The following is a 20,678-nucleotide window of genomic DNA, read 5'->3' on the forward strand; positions in this document are numbered from 1 at the left end:
ACAAAAGCGATAAATTTTAATATTTTATTTAACTTAATTATTAGTCCTGTCTTGACAAAACCCTTTCCGTTCCATCAGCGCGGTAACAAATATATCGGCTCTCATACAAATCACAATAGACAAGCTAAGAAATCCTTACAATTTTGCATCACAGTATATTCACAAAACATATAAACTAGCCTTTAAAAATAACAAATTTGGCATATAACAACAAACTGGTCGTAAGGCAACGAACATTGTTACAGTATTATGAACTTTATTTACCTATACAATAAAGGCGTTAATCGCATCAGACTACATTCGTTTCCTGATATTTTTTTTATTCTAAGTCTATTCTAGAGTATATACAAATAACAAAATCTTTGATAGAATATTTTTCTTTGATTTGTGTTGGTTTGGTTAGCTTTAGTTTAAAAAACAAATTACACGAGCGGGAATCAAACTGCCTGACCTCCCAAGCAATATTTGGTTCCCGTTCCTATCATTTGTATATTGAAAACTATTTATGTTGTGTATAAAACGCTACAATAACATCATACTTAGGTGAATTTAGTATTTAATTTTATTTGAACAAGAAAAAGAAAAGAAACTATAAATAAATAATAGATAAAGATACACATTACGTAAACATTAAGAAATAAATAGAAAGTACTTTTGTGTAACTGGGTTTTAAATGAAATAGTAAGTAAATTCACTTAAGAAAATTAAAGAAATTAGATTTCATAAGACTATTTTATATATTATTTGCCAAATTATATTTATAACTATATAGAATAGCAAGCAAACCAACACATACCAACATAATACATACAACTAACAATATTCATACTCCTTTAAATAAATCATGCAGATATAAACATAGATATTATAATCAAACTGCATTTAAATCAAAGTCCATACATGTAACAGAGACAGCTATATACAACCATCTCCCTCTTACACACACACGCACACAATTAATCCGTTTAAAAAAAGAACACTTTATAAAAAAAATAGCACTCTTTCGCACAGATTAAAAATGTTAATTCCTTTGTTTCAATCCCCAACGTCTAGTCTGTCTTCGAGTTTATGTTTTTTGACACTAGGTGACTCTGATCCGTCGTAGAGAATAATTTCTTCGGTTGAGAAGCTAACCCGTTTTCTTTTTAAAGCTTTTGGGTGTCTCTCATATTCTGAGCTAGCGCTTCTTGTGGATTCATCGCTTGAGATCCCATTGGTCGCATTCCTTATGATTAGGAGGTCTTTCTCTATCTCTGTTAGCTCTCTCGGTTTGGGCGGGCGTCCGATTGGTCGTTTCGGCTTGTTCTTCGTTGAAGGCGACTCCTCAGTCGGTTTTCGTTTCTTGTACGTCCTTTTGCCTGGTAGCTTTGGTTTCTTTGATTGTGATTCATCCTGAAATGAGAGTTGAAATGAATTAGTTTATATGCTGAAATGTTAGCTACAAAAAATAAGTAGTTACTTAACTCCTATTCTATATTTTTAATGTATTGCGAAACGCGACAATCTTTTTCAGATCAGCAAAAAGTAGATAGAAATGGGAATTTCAATTTAACTTTGAGCAGGCGGTCTTGATTGTTTAAATGGGGATTACTTAGCACTGCTTCGACTGCACAATTAGTGCGGTGGCTAGGCAACCGACTGCCGCGCAACGTGCAGCGGGTTCGATTCGTGCATGGAGCAACTCTTTGTGTGATCCACTAATTGTTTCGTGTCGTGTGTATGTGAACTTTTATATTTGCAAACGCACCCACGACAATAGTATTCTCATACCTGCTTAGGTTTAGCCCCGATGTACCCGGAGCACCGTTTAGCTCCACACATACATCGTTTCTTCTCAATGCCGGCGCACTCCAAATTGTAGTTGAACGTCACTTCACTGTTCTGAAATGTTAAGATATAATTGTTAAATTATTAAAAACATTTGACTCTTCTGTTGATACGGTGGCTGGGCAACTGGCTGCCGTGCAACGAATATCGGGTTCTGGTTGGTTCATTCGCGCCGGCCAATCAAAACGCCGAACGCGCTCTCGTTTCGTTTTCGTTCAACGAAAGCAAACTTGTACTAAGGGTATGGAGCAATTCCTTATGTGATCCACAAATTGTTGTTTCTGGTCTGGATGTCATCCGTGTGTGAAATTGTATGTTTGTAAACGCACCCACAACACAGAAGAAAATCCTAGTGTGCGTCAACGTTAAAAAAAAGCCGCAGGCCGAAGCTAAGCTAAGTAGTGTAGTTACTTACAGCTGGTATATCATAAAGAGCGAACAATCCAACTCGTACATCGCCGAGCACCGTCCATTTCTGTGTTTCACAGTTTGGCTCGCAACAGTGGTTCATAAACCTGCAAATACATAATTATAATAAGATGTCAAAGTCATAAAGGATTTATTTTTAATTAAACCATACACAGATACTTTGAAAGTTCAAAAAATACTATAGGTCGACAGTCTGTCCGTCTGTGAAACTAATAAATAGCGTTTTAATTTGTAATTTAAAAGAAGAAAAACGAGTAAGTAAATCCATCGTTACTCTTTTAAAAAATATGTTTTACAATTTCACTTTATATCACAAAACATCTCGCTAAGAAGAAGCTAGAACACGAGAAAGTGTGGGAGAGCTTGCTTCAGCACGAATGGGCCGACTCGACCGGAGTGATACCACGACCTCACAGAATACCGACGTGCTTGCGTTGTGTTTCGTTGTGTAAGTGAGGTTACCGGAGGCCCAATTACCACCCTTCCCAATCTTCTCAATCCCGATGCCACAAGAACCCTTAAATGCCTTACCCCCAAAAAGCCGGCAATGCACTTGTACAACTTGCCAACAACGCACTCGCCTCTGGTTTTTCGGGTGTCCATGAGCGGCGAAACTTGCTTACCATCAGGTGATCCGTCTGCTCGTTTACCAGCTTATACCATAAAAAAAGAGAAGCGGGTGAAACCGGGCGGGAACACCCAGTATTAATAAAATAGGTTTTAATAAAACTACGTACCTAGCAAGATTCCCCTTGGGTCCGGCATCGATCATTCTCTCCTTGTCCAGCGTTAGAAAGTAAAAGTTTTCGTCTCTGATCTCGTGCTTTCTGCGCATGCGCCGGCGGAATTCCTCCTCGTCTATTAACTCGCCAACGTATTCTATCACGAACTGTCCTGTAATAGAAATGTACAGTTAGTAAATCTATAATATAAAAATAAGTCGGGTTTTCCTTCCTGACGCTAGAACTCTAAAACGCACGAACCGATTTCCACGGTTTTGCATTCGTTGGAAAGGGCTCGGGCTCCGTGAGGTTTATAGCAAAGAAAATTTAGGGAAATTATAAAAGAAAAACGGGGAAAATCATTAGTGACGAAACGGCGAACACACCCACAATACAGTAGAAAACCCAAGTACTGTATTTCTTAAATACGTTTAAAAAAACCGACATCTCGTTTTTAAGTTAGTTAATATACTAAAACCGACTCTTGAGTGAAACCACTTTCCTAAAAATCACATACACACAAACCGGTTGAGAGAATCTCGAACAATCACATACACACATGCAGATCAAACCGAAAAACTCCTTCTTTTTCTTGAAGTCTGTCAAAATTCATATAAACCAGTCATCAAACCTACCTGCTTTAATATCCTCCAAGGTTTTGAGCCCCCACCCTCTGCTGGGGGTCCGGTAAGGCACTAGTTTAGGGTACAGTCTCTTCTCGAACGCGCGGTTGTTGCATCTGTCGCCTGCCTTACATGTGGGCCCGCATTCCGTTAATAACATTCTGTGAATACAAATACAAAATACGTACAGTAAAATTATAAATAACATCGTAGGAACGTTTTTTAATGCTTGAAGGAACAAGCATAACATAAGAACAATTACACCCACTTTAATTTTTTTCAGCCATCTTTACTTTATTCATACTTCTATACTAATATTCTTAGGGTGCTTTTCGATCAGAGATGTGCTATGCTAAGTTATTGTGGATACGTTTGGCTTTCACCTATGATATTCATTGGTACAAATAATTTAGTACTGGTGGAAACGGGTTCAACTAAGTTTTTTATATGGAAAGATGCATGCTATCTGTGCGTGCTATGGATGGCTTCCCTACTGTCGATACATCGATATATCGTCGATACAACGCATACTCGAGCTGCGCAGAATCATTCATAGCGTTGCATAGCACATCTCTGATGGAAAAGCACACTAAAGAGTTTCTTGTATTTAAACGCGCTAATCTCCGGAACCACTATTTCGATTTTGATAACTACTCGTATTTTTGTGTCGGATAGTACATTAATCGAGAACGACCATATGCTATAAAACATCACGCTATGACCAACAGAAGCCGAGCAGTAGTGAGCCAAATAGATATATTAAAAAAACAACTTTATAACATAAAATAACCCATCACATACCTATTCAAACACTGGGAATAAGGTCCACAAGGGTCTTCATCGTTAGGGTTACACTCGCACTGGGTCAGTGAACTCTCGGGATCGTCCAGTTTCCGCCCACAGAGGGAGCCACACGGCTTGTTCACCTTCAGCTTCACATAGTGAGGCGGGAGCAGGGACGATGCTATGTCTAGAGATTCTTCCTCGTTCGGTTGGGCCGCTGGAATATAGAAATGAGATAATAGGCCTGTATCTTAAATTTCAAAAATGGCTTATTTCGATAGTTTAGTACCTGTATTACCCCAAAAAATAATATTTCATGATAAAACTTATATTTAAAGCACATATTTTAAGTTTGAATAAAATATTTTTAAACTGACGTAAAAACACAAGAAAATGTCATGGCGTCGTAAATGATGTCACATAGTGGCAAACAGGTAAATCATATTAAGGCGAATATTTGTTTTGTTTAAATAAAAATGGAAACTTCGTATTTTAAAAGCTGTATAGTGCCCCAGTGTATAAGTACAAGTATAAAAACTCCGACTAAATTATTCATACGTGTTCCGGTCAAGAAAAATATGCGAAAAAAGTGGTTAAAACTGGCAAGGAGGACTGATGCTCATTGTTTATCAACGACATCGAGAATGTATTTTTGTGAAGATCATTTCGATGTAAGTATTATTTAATAAAGTTGTGACTACATATTCAACTAGTAAATCTTAAGAAGAACCAAAGCTTTTTCGTTTTTCAATTACAATGCAATTGCATTTTGCATTGTATTGTGTTAAACAGTCTTCATATTTTTCCAGTTGCCAAACGATATGCTGAATTATACAGAGTACCATATTATGGGAACGGTATCTTATGCACGAATGAAACCAGGTTGTTTACCACGTAAATTTGAATGTCAAGAAGACAGAAGAAAACGAAGCTGCACTAGTGCAGAGCGGCCATACATGATAAAAAAACAGAGAATGTCTACAATAGCAGAGTGTCTTCAAGAAAGTTGTACACCTAGCACTTCCAATGAACTGCTAGACAGTTGTACACCAAGTACTCCCCTAGAGCAACAACCTCAAACAAGTTCACCAGGTATGTACCTAATAAACTTAATATATTATATCACATAACACATACTAGGCCGGCGAGGATTGAACCCAGGCCTCCCAGACGCAACTCTGGTGCCTAAACCGAAAACCAAAAAATGTGAATATTCTTCAAACTCAGATTCATACTTAGTCCAGTCAATTTAGGAATTCACCTCGGAATTCGAGATACCCAGCTGTAATTTTGTATATACTTGTATATTGACCCCTAAAACTTGTCTCAAAACCTACATATGGTAGGGTATAAGCAACCCTTAAAATTCAGGGTCAAAGGGCCCAAAAATCGTTTTTTTGCGGTTTTTTCGAAAAATCTCATTTCCTATGGGTTTTTGGTAGTTGTATTCAATAGCAATATTGTGAAATACAAAATTCTCTACAACTTTTGTCTAAACTTTTTTTAAACGGTGAACCGTTTTCGAGATAGAGGGCGGAGCGCGCGGTCACAGCATCTCTTCAAAAAATTTTTTTTCGTCTAACCTATTCCTGATGGTTGTCTATAGATAGGACATTAAAAAATACGTCATGGTTCCTAAAACCATTTTTCGTCAAAATCAATCGTTTGAAATATAGACGCTTCCAAAGTGGAAAAATGAGGTCCATAGAATGTGTCCTGCCCTGTAACTTATAAAATAAGTGAGTAAGAAAATTAAAAAAATATATGCAGTAGATTTTAATAGAAACTTTCAACGAAAATTGGTTTAAACGAGATATCATAATTAGTTTTTAAGAATTGATACATTTAAAAAAAAAACACTTAATTTTCCACTTTCTCAATTCTTTTAATCAATTCTTAAAAACTAATTATGATATCTCATTCAAACCAATTTTCGTTGAAAGTTTCCATTAAAATCTACAGCATATATATTTTTTAGTTTTCTTACTCACTTATTTTAAAAGTTAGAGGGCAGGACACATTCTATAGACCTCATTTTTCCACTTTGGAAGCGTCTATCTTTCAAACGATTGATTTTGACGAAAAATGGTTTTAGGAACCATGATGTATTTTTTAATGTCCTATCCATAGACAATGATCACGGATAGGTTAGACGAAAAAAAATTTTTTGAGGAGATGCAGTGACCGCGCACTCTCCGCCCTCTCCTCGAAAACGGTTCACCGTATAAAAAAAAAGTTTAGACAAAAGTTGTAGAGAATTTTGTATTTCACAATATTGCTATTTAATAAAACTACCAAAAACCCATAGGAAATGAGATATTTCGAAAAAACCGCAAAAAAACGATTTTTGGGCCCTTTGACCCTGAATTTTAAGGGTTGCTTACACCCTACCATATGTAGATTTTGAGACAAGTTTTAGGGGGTCAATATACAAGTATATACAAAATTACAGCTGGGTATCTCGCATTCCGAGATTCTTACCTAATTTTGCCTTATTTGACTGGACTAAAATTCTAAATAGATGCTTAATATCATGCACAGCTTCTTTTGATTCTAATCTTATATCTTATAATTTTTGCAGGTTTTCAAACCATTGAAGAAAATACACCAAACATGATATATAAGCCGACAGCAGATAAATCCATTCAAGTAATCTTTACACATAAATATAGAAGTAAGGCGATCCAGACCCATGTGAAAACAATAGATCAAGCAATATCACCTCTGAAGCCATCTATGACATCTAGTACTACATCCCCATTTAAAGTAACAACCTGTAAAAAATCAAGACCTTCATCATGTATGCTAAAGAAGATTACTAGAAATATACTGATTCCAGAAGAACAGTCTGACAGTGATATTTCTCTATACACACCATCTGTGCCATCTTCTAACACAAGCTCACCATCAGTGCATGCATTACAAGTGAAATCATCTTCGGACTGTAGTGATTTTATTGCAGAAGACAGAAAAATAGAAGCAGCTTAATTAAATGCAGCATAATTAAAAATGTATAAAATTATTTAATTCGAAAGGCCTACTGTATTTGTGATGTTTTTTTATTTTTAATTTAATAAATAACAATTGTATTCCGAACCCAAGTTTGATAAAAATGTATTAAATGGATATTATTTTATAAATGATGCTTTATTTTTATTTACCCATACAAGTACATAGAGAATCCACATGGATGTAGTGTATCACCCTTACTATATAAGTTGATGGAATATAGATGTCAGACGCTTCAGTTAGATGCTGACTTTCAGCCAAATCTGATTAAGACTGAGACAGAGCCGAGTTCAAAATTAACAGAGAAAAATCCAAGAGAACGATCTACATAATTATAATACGTATGTTATATTCATACTATTTTATACGACCCTCTTGCGATCATAAAGGTAAATAAAAACAAATAGTGTTTTTGACAAATAACGTCAAAACACCTGAAATTTAGCTGTCCATATATGACGTATACCTAATCTTATGAAATAATACTGAATGGCGCATACCACTATGTGACGTCATACGTTCTGATTGGCGTTCACGGCGGAGGGGCGCGGGGTGTATTTTTTTGATTTTGTATTTGTAAAAATAACAATAATCTTATTATTTTGTGAGGAATTATGCCGGTTTTCCTTGATTAAATATCACAATTTACGCCTAGAAACATTCATCCATTGATTTCATTGTTAGTTGACACAAGCCTATTTAGTACAGTTAAACATTTCTTAGTTTTTACAATAGATTTATCCTTATTATACATTGTAGCTAGTATTACGGGTGGTTTCAGCCGTTCGTCGGCTTCTATAAAGGTTGGCAGATAACTTGGCAAGATTTTGTTATAATTTTTTTCAAGAAAATTACTTTATTAACTAAAAATACGCGGACGCGGACGTTCAATAGTCAGCGCAACATCGCCGCGTCTGCGCACGATGCTTGTGTGGATCAATCCCTGTGCGATTGGCGGAACTTTCTTATTATTAAAAAAAAATGCCAAGTTACGTGCCGAAGACTATATTGATCGTAGCGTGTTATTTTATAGCCTATATCCTTAACGCGCTAAACTCCAGTACCCTTAGTAAGAGTCTGGTTTACGTTGAACGAAAACGAAACGAGAGCGCGTACGGCGTTTTGATTGACCGGCGCGAATGGATCCACCAATCAAGAGTCAAACGCGCACTCGTTTCGATCTCGTTAAATGTAAAACAAACTCGTACTAAGGCCTTAGAACGACTGGTTCGAATTGAATCATATTTTTTGTGCATAAAACATCACGCTACTATCAATAGGGGAACGAGCGGGTGATACCGCGAGAGTAGCTTGTATAATACAGATGTAAAGTAAAAATATTATGTAGGTATCTATCTAACTCACCTTTCAATATTTCGCAGGCTCTCTGCGCGTGCTCCATAGCGGTGGTAAACGCTGCATCGATTTTGGACTTCTGACTTGATATTCGTCCAGAATCACCTGTAAACAGATTAAATTAATTTTTCCTCTTAAAAAAGCTTTGCCCCACACTAGGGTTTTCTCCTGTGTTGTGGGTGCGTTTACAACCAAACAATTTCACATGCACATGACACCCAGACCCGAAACAACAATCTGTGCACCCACAAGAAGGGAGTAAATAGGTTTCTAAAGGGTCGGCAAAGCGCATGTAATGCCCCAAGTGTCGCAAGCGTTCATAGGCCGTGGTGAGCCGTGTGCTATCTTGCAACCGCCGTGGTAAAAAAAAAATTGAGTTGCTCCGTGCAGAACTATTGTATTATTTACTGATTTAGAAGAAAAAATTTCAAGACATTGTGTGGCTTTAAAGAGTTTCATTTTAATTTAATATATTATAAATAAGAAATGAACTTTACCTTCTTGGAATGGGAACACGCGTCCTCTATTGACCCAGTAGTGGTCGTACTGACCGAAGAATCGAACCACGAACTCTCCGAGATTGTGTTTCACCGCCATTATATTTTCTGGTATCTCTGATGGATGCAGAACTATACCGGGCCACCATCTGTAATGGAACATTTTAGTATTAGGAAGGAAGACTAACTGTCATACTCAGAGACATTTAATGATTACTTAAACTATTCCTTAGCAAGGATTTTGTTCCAAAAACAATTGCAAAAAACTGGATTAAGTAATCATTAAATAACTCTTAGAACGACGGTAACGCCCGAATACTATACCCTTAGTACGAATTTGCTTTATGTTGAAAATACCTAATCAAAACAAGAGCTCGTTTGGCGTTCTGATGGGCCAGCTTGTATAAACCAACCAATCAGAACACCGAACGCGCTCTCATTTCAATTACTTTAAACGTAAAGCAAACTCATACTAAGAGTATTGAAGTAATACATAAGAGTATTTTTTTATCAAGGGAACACGGCCAAAGTCGTTGGCAGAAGCTAGTAAACAATAAAGCTCACCTATAATGACCCAGTTTGACCCACACCATTTCTCCATACAGCGGCAAGCGTCCAGTTTCACAATCCTCACACATGTAGCCACCTGAAACAAAGAATTACATACAAACTCAGATTTATTAACAAAATAAAATCTTATTGGAATAATTAATAATAAGACAAAAATTACATTTTTTTTAGTAAAACCTATAGGACGACTGGATCAATTTGGTATATTTCAGAATTAACATTCTTTTGTGATTAATATATTTGTGATGTTCCAAAATGAGAGTTTACTTCCTATAAATCATGATATACATTGGCAATTAAAATTAATACAGCAGTTTATGAATTAATCACGTTTAGCCAGTCAGACGCAGTGAGAGTCTGCTTTATTATAACACGCATAAGAAAACAGTTTTTATTAATCATTCTATCCATTGATAAAACCCGCATGAAACTGTATACAGCAGTTCCTGAGATCATCACAATAAGACAGTCGCGATGACGAAACACGTGGTCCAAAAATCTTATACCGATCTTTTTAAACACATATGACATGACATTATAAATCATACAAATCCATACAAAAATATATTCTTTGAACAAAACAATCAAATTCTTTCATTTACCATTCAAGAACTGATTCTATTTGAATACAATTGTATGTATGTATGTATGTAATATGTATGTATGAATGAATGACATTGAGCGTCCCGTGTGTACAAGGTCAAGGCTTCTATTCCCGCCCGAAACGTTGCGTATGACGTAATGTAATCATGTGTTGGCGAGTCTCTATAAAAAGGTAAAGCAAAAAATTTAATATGAACAGTCCGTTATAACGGCGAGATTCAGTAACCTATCATATGCTATGTAGATTTACTTACTAGGATTTTTACATACATACATACAAAACTTCACGCCTGTCTCCCGTGGTAGGCAGAGACAATGGAACACCAATTGCTACTAATCTTACTAACTATATTAAACTAAATCTATTATACAGGTATTATACATAAGAACCTTTCTATTGAATCACTATCTATTAAATAAAAATAAATAAATTTAAAAAATTAAAAAATCAATACACAAAAAATAATAATCTTATGCGAAACATAATTGAGTGTAACAGTCGGGACCCATTAAATAAACCAGACTAAAATCATTCAATATGGGTCCCGACTGTTGCACTCAATTATGTTTCGCATAAGATTATTATTTTTTGTGTATTGATTATGAAATTATTTAATTTTGTGGTAATAGCATTGCTATCTACACTTTTAGACTAAGCTTGTTTTTTACTTTTCAGTTTTTATTTAAAGTGTTTTTTATGCAGTCGGGTTTTTTAATTTTTTAAATTTATTTATTTTTATTTAACACTTTTTAGTTAGTTATAATACGGCTATGTGTTTCTCAAGATTTCACCCGCGACACGAGAGAACTATTTCCAATACCAAGATAATAAAAAAATAACACACGTCGATCCAGTTATTTTAGATTGATTGCGTAACACAAAGAGAGTAAAGGAATTAGAAAAAGAAGAAGGATTAAGGGCAGTAAAATTTACTATTTACAAATTTCGTAAACGGTCTAATTCTTTAAAAGAATGTTCGTCGTGTGGACTATTTAATATTTTTTTTGGATCTTTTATTGTGAGGGGTTTTTGTCCGTAATAGTATTAATCCTTATCCTTTTAAATAGTCTATTAATTTTCTACATTAAATGAAGATAAAATTTGCTCTTTACACTGTTTCAAAATTTCTACTAGTTTTAGACAAAAAACGGTCTTTACAGTTGACGCGTCGCATGGGCTATAGGTAAACGACTATGTAGATAGATTCCTTATTTAACGTTCAGCAAAGCGAGGGCGGGTCGCTAGTCCTTTATTTAGAAATAAATTCATTGTAAATAATTTAGTTAAGACGTACTTTTATTATCACTTTTCACTTTTAAGTTCAGACACCGCTACTCAATCGCGTCGCGTACGAGTATTTAGTTTGGATAATAAAGAACATAATTGCACATAGTTTTTTTTTTCTATATGTCAGTGATATACCATTTTGGAATCCTCATGATGAGCTCTTTAATTTGATACCCATATTGTAGCAAATAAAAAAAATTTTTTTTTTTACTCCTATCTAGGGCGCCTCACGGCCGCCATGTTGGTTTTTGTTTTACGTCACATATCTAAGAACACTTGGGTAATTAAGACGAATCCAACGATACCCAGATTGTCGAAATCCATCAAGCCGTTTCGAAGAAATGAGGTAATAAAGAATATTAGGCTCATACATACAAGATACGCGCGAAAAACATAACCCTTCCTTGGCAGTCGGGTAAAAATTGCATAAAAATACGTTGCGAAGTTTTAAAGATCTAAGATAGGGACAGACACTCCGGGCGTCGGGGATCGCGCGACGATCTGCGGCCACCATAAGTGCGGATCTGCGGCGTTCTCACACGAATAAGGTTTGAGCATTAATCATCACACTTGCTCAATGCGGGTTAGCGATTTCAAACTTATAATCAGAAATTATAGCCCAGGTTTCCTCACGATATTTTCCTTCACCGTTTGTCAGTGGTGTTTAAATAATCTTAGAAATTACGCATAAGTCAGAAAAAGTCATATTAGTACTTTGCTGTCGCTCTTTTGAATCCGCACCCTCATGGAGAATCCAATAGTAATACAATCTTACAATACATTTTTTTTCGAGTCTTACCTTCAGGCGGCTTAATATTAAGGCACTCAGCGTGGAAGGACGTTGGACAATACTCGCAGCATATAAGTGAACCGCCCAGCGCGCAAATAAAACACCACCCTGTGTTCACGTGGCACGGTACTTTCCCAGGCCTGTCAAACATAGAATTTTATACCTTATTGTATATAGAGTTAGAGTTCCAAATTAAATAGAGACAAAATTGTAAGAGTGTATTAGTGTTGCATCTGTTAATTTGATAGAATCGATTCATTGCATTTTACACTTTATTGTTTTTGAGCTAGGGTTGAAAATTGTACATTGAAATATCATAGGACATTTTGGTATGCATTTTAACAGAAAAAAATAGACACTTACCTATGCTCATAATGCCTCGGACAAATAATATGAGACGCCGTCAAAATCTGCGTCCCAGCTGGAAGACATCTTGTAAACGAGTGGTACGTAGCTGGGCATCGCACGCACCGCGCTAACTTATCTCCACTAAACCTTGTTTTACAACCACGAGGATCATCGGAGACACAAGTATGGCAGACATGTCTTGGACACGTTAAAGCCTCGAAATACTCATTAATTTTCTTATTAGTCTTCGAAGGCTCGCCCCCATTAAATTGCGCTTGAGGCCAATGGTCCAAACACTTCAAATGATAGTACTTATGACAATGAGCCACATGACACTTCTGCCTCAAAGTCTCTTCGTTCTTCGACACCGCAGACTTACAAACAAAACACACTGGCACATCGTACTTTTGACAGTTCTTACATTTGAAATTCGAATAATCGACTTCATTCGACCGTCTCGGTTTCAATTTTATATCGATTATCTCGCATTTTCCTGGTATTGTCTCGCTCCAATCGCAGCCATCGTCACTCGAATAAGAATCGTAATCGATCTTTTCGTTTTCCAATAGCTCTTTCATTTTAGCTTCGATTTGTGCTTCTAGTGTTTCTGCGTCGACGGTGTGAGATTCCGATTCTAGGATTTCTTCTATGGACGCGTTTTCTTCGGAGACATTTTGAGTGTTGTCGTCTTGGCTGTCGAATTCATCGGAGTTTTTGGGTTTCCTTCCTAGCTTTTTCTTCTTCTTTCTCCCTCTAGTCGGGGCTGGAGTTTCAACTTCTACATCTTCCTTATTAACGCATTCTACGTGGAACATTCCATTGCATCCTTTGCACTTGACTAGGTTACCGGTCATCTCGCATAGTTCGCAAACCTTCTCTCTGATCAGTCCTTTGAAAACGTTAGGTTTTGGTCGCGCTAGTTGTTCGAAGTAAAGTTCTACTTCATCAATGTCATTTACTTCGTGTATCGGTTCAGTTGTTTCACCGTTCTCATTGAGTCTTTGCTGGTTTGGATTAAATATAGGAAAGACTTCGAGTTCTTCTTCAACATCAGAGAATTCTTCATTATAATAAGGCTTTACTACTTTCCTTCTTGGTTTATCTTTAACTACAGTATCGTCATCAATGTCTTTTTCTGTTTCTTTCTCAGTTTTTACTTTACGTTTGATTTTCTTAGGCTGTTGTGCTACTGTTTCTTTGAGGCCTTTAACTAAAGTGGATTGTTCGATATCATCGTTCTTCTTAATGTCAGACTTTGTATTCTCTTCGTATAACCAGGTTTGGTATAAATAGGACACGATTTCGTCTTGTGTTAGTTCTGGATGTTCATCTATTAAGGAATCTTGCCTTAGTTCCAAATACTTAACAAATTCTGGGTCTTCTAGAGCATTTTCTATTCTCTTCTGGGTTTTCTTTCTACGTTTAGTGGACACTTCGCTTCCTTCAGAGTTTATAGAAATAGTGTCTTCATCATCTCTTGGTTTAACTTCTTGAGAATTGTTTCTTCTGCTTTTAGATCGTAGTTTACATTTAATAAGAGGTGTTTCACTATCTAAGGAATTAAGAGATTCTGTATCACAGTCGCTTCTAAGCTTATCATCTTGTTCTTCATTGAAAGCCACCTGTACGGCATTTGATGGGTCTATTGGTTGTACTTCTTTACTAACGTCATCAGTTTTTAACTCTGGTTCATTTTCTGGCTCAGTTACTTCCTTATTACTTGGAACATCTATTGGAGTAACAGTACGCGATCCTAAAGCAATCTCCGTTTCATCTATTTGTTTATTTTGAACTTCTATTACTGTTACAGGTGATGCACTTTTGTCAGTCTCTATACTGTCATTTAATACTTTACTTGGTTGTGGTTTACTGTCATTGGTTACTACTTTACTTGGTTGTGGGTTATCTATCGCTATTGGTTTAAATCTATTAGGTTCATCTTGTGCACTGTCTTTAGCTATTGGGTCTCCAGTTTCCATTTCTGTAGATTGCATTTCACTCTCTGCTCTACTTAATATGGGACTATATCTAGGCGATTCTTCTTCCGATTGAGAATCATCTTTAACACTTTCAGTATCACTGTCAGTTATTGAATGTACCACTGGCTTTTCTCTAGTTTTCCTTTGCAAGAACCTCTGCATAATATTTCTGTTTAGACTCAAATTTTTCCTATGTGAATTCCTTTGTTTCGGTTGATCAATTTCTTTCGCTTTCTTTTTCTCTACACGTTCTGTATTAAGTCCTTTGACGAGATTTAATTCTCTCAAATCTTCAGTTTTCTTATCATCTGACTTAGAATTTTCTTCGTACAACCAAGTTTTGTACAAATATGCTACTATTTCATCTTGATTCAGCTGCGGATTTTCATCCATGATCGCATCTTGTCTTAGTTCAAGATATTTAACGAATTCAGGGTTTCTTAAAGGACTGTTGTTTATCTGATTCTTATTTCTCGAACGTAATTTCCTTCTACTATCTGATTTTGTGGAAGAAACGCTATCTTCTGAGTTGATAGATATGATTTCTGGATCCACATCGCCATTCATATGTCTGTCTTCATCATGAAAGCCATTTTCTACGATTTGTGGCTTAGGACTAGGTATTTGAACTTCATCGACATCCATATCAATTTCTTTGATACTAACATGACCATTCATTGGTCTAGTTTCTTTGACATTTTCAATTTTATTCATACTTGTCATTTTATTATCAGATTCCATTAAGATTGCGTCATTAGATTTACCATTAAAATGTTCTTTTATTTCGTTTTTTGAGGTAATTTTATTAGATTCTATTGCGTCACTGTGACTACTATTTGAGTGTACATCTGGGACCCTTACTAAATCTTTACTAGTTTTAGATTTACTGGGTTCCTTACCTAGGTTGATCTCTATACTGTCGTCAGTAAGATTAGTATCGTTCATACTGTCCTCTTCAGATTCAGCACTATTTGGAGGTTTATAATCGCTGTCCTCATCAATAGACATGCAACTTCTCTCAGTACTTATTGTATCATTAGTTATTTCATCCTGCGACTCTGTTTCAACAGATTCAGGGTTCTTTTTAGCACTCTCATCATTTTGACTATCTGTATTTTGACTGTTTTCATCAAATGAATCTTCGTACACTGGACTCATTACTTGATCTCTATCAATAACAGTGTCTTGTGTGGATTCATCATTTTCAAAAACTGACTCATTATCTTTGTCAGCATCTTTAGGTGTTTGTTCATCCTCAGTTGCAACTTTACTGGATGACGTAACTGTAATTATACTGGCGTGATCCTGAGAATCTTCATTATTAGTTTCAATATCAGAATCACATTTCCCATTTAATTTTGTTGTTGTTTCTTTAGTATTAACTTCTTCAGTACCACTTTGGCTCACTTCAGTTTCGTTTTCTGTCTCCATTTCACTACTCTGACTATCTACAACTATAGGGTCATCTACACTACCTTTCTCAGTCAGCTTTTGTGCAACAAAATTCTTACAGCTATCAGTATCAGTGGAGTTATGATCGGAATCTGTAACCTCAGCTTTACTATAATCATGTTCATTTTGAAAAGGCAACAGATTCTGAGATTCGGCCATAGATTTTCTTAAACTATAAGGCTTTTTAACAGCGACTCGAGACAAACTCTTCTTTTTTTTAGAACTAATCACTTTCGTTTCTTTCTTATCATCTAATTTCATTTGAGGAACTTGAGATTTAGCCTGAGTTTTCTCTGGAGTTTTGGATTTGGCTTTCTGAAGCCACCTATCCATGTGGGACTGTCTTTGGATCTTCGTGATGCCAGTTTTGGCGGCCATATTGTCGAGACAGGCTGTGACGACTTCGAAAACGTCTAAAGACTTGTTCCTTGTCCTATTTCTGGACCGTTCTGTACTGTCTGTCTTGCCGTCGTCTTCAGAGAATAAGCTATCGTATAAACTCTCGCTTAACGATACGTCACTGTCCGTCCTACTAATTTTACCGCTCTTCTGTTGCTTTGCTCTGGATCTGGACTTCTCCAGCATGTCATTGAAGATGTCTATTCTCAATCTCTTTGGTTCCCTCAGCAGCATTTCTGCTTCTTCCACGGATGTGTTCCACAGAGCTTGTTTCTTTTCTGACACGAAGAATGCTGCGTAGAGTCTCGGATCTTTTTTCTTGTCCTAGAAAAGAGATTAAGCTAAGTTAACAATTTGTACAGTCAAGTAAAAAACAACTTAATGGAGTATAAAATAAAGCTCAATAAACATTTAGCATTACTTAGTAATGGTAGTTTTAAATATGATCTTTTACATTTTTATAAATCATCATTTAGTTAAGGTTCCTATTACAATTATTACTTTTTTTAAACCACAAATCGCATTGCACAGCACAAGATAAATTAGAAAAGAAAATATTTAAATCATTGTATAGTATTTATCAGCATCAAGGTTACATCAATGAATCCATTTGTTACAGTTACCTAGGTTATAATAATAGATGATAACCTTACGGAGTAATGCAGATATGTATTAAAAACTTAGCTAGGAAGCTGCTGAGCTAAAGAAATTGTCAAAGTCAAACGTCAAATTATATTATTTATCCCAACCATACCATAAAGAGGTACTTTTGAAACTTCAACAAATAAAGAAAGGTTTCTTCACGTTATTTTCTTTCACTGTTTGTCAGTGATGTCTAAATATTCTTTGAAAGCATGTACTTTACTAGGAAAATGTAACATTGGTAATTGCCGTTGGTAGGTTTCAAACCCACACATATGAGAAGTCTTATCGAAAGAAGAATCTTAAACATTTTCAAAAATGGAATAGATCAGTTGCTGAACAAAGGCCAATGGGCCTACCTCTTCAAAAGAGGTTTTCCATAACTAGCACACTTGATAAGCAATTTTGTAATAGAGTTATATTATATTGTCAATAGAGTTTGTATGAAGCTCTAGACTTGTGTCACAACATCTAAACAAGAATAATGTATAATGGTCTGTATCCCTTTCACATTTGTTACGAAACTAATTGTATGTGTTGGGCCAAACATTGGCTCCAACATGTGTAACAAGAAATGGTAGAAAATAATAACTACACAATGTTTGCATCAACATGTGGAACCAATACATATTATGTTTGTTTTTAAAATGTTGATGTAACTTAAATAAAACTAAAATTATCATCCAGTATCCAGTTCTTTCTTTCCTATATATCAAATGTCCAGCTACTAACTCAAATTAATTTACAAAGAATTTAATTCAATATACAACATGTGAAATGTACCTCAGGTGTAAAGTTTTCCCGAGTAGCCTCAAACTCGAGCTGGCCATGGTACTTCCGGAGCATAGTGTCCACAATCCAACCACGACGTCCGTTGTCTCCAAAGAAAGTCACATGAATAACGTCACGTTCTATACGGCCAAATACTGGAAAAAGAAAGGTATAGTTGAATAAATAGTTGAATCAAAAAGAAAAAAAAGTTGTTATAGATGTAGATAGTTTTATACTTGAAATAAAAACTAACACTATTCTAATATAATATAATATAAAATACCTAACAAGCTAATTCTTAAACAATTATTTATTTCTTTATCAAATCTCCTAAAATGTTTTATTTTGTGTAGCACAATTACAAATATTGTCTTATTATCTAATCTATATCATTTTTGGCAATATACATATACAATTAATGTGGTGTAGCATGGATTTCCGCAAAGTAACGCCTGTATCCTTAGTACCTACAAGTTTACTATAAGTTTAAAGTAATCGAAACGAGAGTGCTTTCGGTGCTCTGATTGGCCGGCTAGAATAAACCAACCAATCATAATAAGGCTATAGATTCTATTCTATACAATTATTATATTTTAGTAAATTATTAATATTACTCCATAATATAAAAGAACAGAATAGGTACATAGAATATTTCAAATTATTATTGACATGACAAACATTTAGATAAAGTTCGTGAAATATAGCTAAATATGTATTATAGGTAGATATTATTATTTTTCAATATAATTTTATCAATTCAAGTCAAAGGAAGTCAGTGTGAAATAATAAAATAAAAACTGCATGCATACATAATTAATTATTTAAAACATGTCAGAGACATTTAAAACTATTTCTAATATATCTAATAGGTACTTACACTTCTTTTTAACAAATATTCCATTGGCTGGATCTCTAGTTATAATGGATGGCCAGAATGGATAAGTTCCCATTCTCGCCCATGCCAGATCACCCACTTGGTAAGCACATTTGGCTTCTAAATCAAACAAATCACTCTTAGAAAGACTCTTATCCTTATTACTATCTTTCTTCTTCTTTTTACTGTCAAAATCCAGAGTTTTAACAACAGAGGAGTTGTCCAGAAGGCCATTCTGCTGTTTGGACGCTATATTGTATCTCTCAGAGGACCTTTCCAGAATATTATTCAAATGTGTACTGGAAGACTTGCTCGCACTTTTTGAAGGAGAGTATATGTCCTTTATAACCATAACATTCTCATCAGCCTCCCTCTTTTGAATCAAGTCCTTCCTAATATAAACTTTAGGGAACTTCTTAGCCGGAGACGGACTAGTCTTCTTAACTTCCTCAGTACCAAAACGACTCAGTGATATATTCTCTTGATAAATATTTTCAATTTGATTCTCCAAAAAAGCCTCCACACCTAATGTTTTCGGCTGTTCAGATCTTAAAGGAGAGTTTGATGCATGCATCTTGTAAACTGGAGACGGCATCTTCATTGGAGATTTCTCGGGCAATGGAGATTTTAATTCAGTTGTCACTTTCTTAGTGTCAGACTGCTCAATCTCAGTTTTGAGACGGCGGGCTCTGCCATAACGACTTGTGCTGGTTCCATCACCAGTGGACACCGGTGAAGTCACTCTTGCAGTCAAACTGGTTTCAAGTTCACGTTCGATCAATGACCTTTTCTTTGGTTTTGTTTTGACAGTAGCGGGGCTGTCTGAGGCCTTCAGGTCCTCAGAGCTCATGTTATCCTCAGACTCATCCATTCTGATATCTGTCAACGAATCTAGGACCTTCTATACGCGTCTGACGTAACAAAATAGAACATCGCAAGTATCGCCAGAAAACGCGAATAATTTATTGCAATTTCATAATTTTCAGAATAATTCAATGAGAAATGTGACGGCGAACCAATATTAACAGGTTACGCCCGTCTCCAAGCACTTCACTTGGTTTTCTGAAACAAAAGAATCAAAATGAAGTTTCGTTTTTCTATTGAAATAGGTTAATTCAATATTTGAACATAATATCATGTTTTGATTGTAGAAATGAGAAAAATTGTGAATTAAAACATAAATTATGGCCTCACCTCGTCGTTACACAGTTTAGTCGCGTCAGTGATTGCTATTTGCACCAGGCAAATCGTCAGATTGGCGGTCTCCTTGGTGCATAATTGAGCCACAGTACATCGAAAACTTAATATCCTTTTTTGCACAACGATGTTTCCAGATACAATTGTTCCAGCATCAAATTCAGAAAGGTTAAATAACACAGAAACAGGAATATTAACTAGAATTATTAGCGCTCAAATATCGTTCGAGCAAAGTCCTAATTTGTTACGAGAAAGCACTCAGTAACACAGTCAAACACGCGCCATCATAATTTTATACATCGAAATGAGCGGAACCAGCTCACAGTAACCATCACTACGTTTTTCACACACGTTATCACAAATTATCTTACGAATAACACTATAAACACTGATTAAAATGAATTAAATTTAGAATTACAAATGAAAATAAGTTCCGCCACAGAAATACCGACGCTCAGTGCCGCGAAAACACATGAATAATATGAGCGTGTGTGCGTGAGCGTAGTAACGAGAATTTTT

The 20,678-nt window shown here is 35.7% G+C and overlaps 2 protein-coding genes across 2 annotated transcripts; one reads left to right on the forward strand and one right to left on the reverse strand.

Annotated features, from left to right (window-relative positions):
• Positions 1-10: 10 nt before the first annotated feature.
• On the reverse strand, positions 11-20,647 carry LOC118270414 (uncharacterized). Its single transcript, XM_050697988.1, has 14 exons — positions 20,157-20,647; positions 18,966-20,024; positions 18,101-18,243; positions 12,861-16,999; positions 12,507-12,637; positions 9,811-9,892; positions 9,247-9,395; positions 8,759-8,854; positions 4,403-4,601; positions 3,614-3,762; positions 2,994-3,150; positions 2,243-2,342; positions 1,771-1,881; positions 11-1,392 (listed from the first exon to the last, which is right to left on the reverse strand). The coding sequence occupies exons 2-14, from the start codon at positions 19,831-19,833 to the stop codon at positions 1,036-1,038; spliced, it is 6,681 nt and encodes a 2,226-aa protein (XP_050553945.1). The 5' UTR covers positions 19,834-20,024; positions 20,157-20,647; the 3' UTR covers positions 11-1,035.
• On the forward strand, positions 4,839-7,524 carry LOC126911327 (uncharacterized). The gene is made up of 3 exons (XM_050698003.1): positions 4,839-5,055; positions 5,194-5,476; positions 6,966-7,524. Exons 1-3 carry the CDS (start codon positions 4,861-4,863, stop codon positions 7,370-7,372), a joined length of 885 nt encoding a protein of 294 aa, XP_050553960.1. The 5' UTR covers positions 4,839-4,860; the 3' UTR covers positions 7,373-7,524.
• Positions 20,648-20,678: the final 31 nt, after the last annotated feature.

Source organism: Spodoptera frugiperda, chromosome 13 (assembly GCF_023101765.2).
Source record: "Spodoptera frugiperda isolate SF20-4 chromosome 13, AGI-APGP_CSIRO_Sfru_2.0, whole genome shotgun sequence".
NCBI classification, from domain to species: Eukaryota; Metazoa; Arthropoda; class Insecta; order Lepidoptera; family Noctuidae; genus Spodoptera; species Spodoptera frugiperda.

Coding starts and splice junctions, on each gene's coding strand:
- LOC126911327 (XM_050698003.1), top strand. CDS start 4,861: ATGGAAACTTCGTATTTTAAAAGCTGTATAGTGCCCCAGTGTATAAGT. Junction 5,056..5,193: donor TTTGTGAAGATCATTTCGAT/GTAAGTATTATT, acceptor ATATTTTTCCAG/TTGCCAAACGATATGCTGAA. Junction 5,477..6,965: donor ACCTCAAACAAGTTCACCAG/GTATGTACCTAA, acceptor TAATTTTTGCAG/GTTTTCAAACCATTGAAGAA.
- LOC118270414 (XM_050697988.1), bottom strand. CDS start 19,833: ATGGATGAGTCTGAGGATAACATGAGCTCTGAGGACCTGAAGGCCTCA. Junction 17,000..18,100: donor GGGAAAACTTTACACCTGAG/GTACATTTCACA, acceptor TCTCTTTTCTAG/GACAAGAAAAAAGATCCGAG. Junction 3,763..4,402: donor TATTCCCAGTGTTTGAATAG/GTATGTGATGGG, acceptor TTGTATTCACAG/AATGTTATTAACGGAATGCG.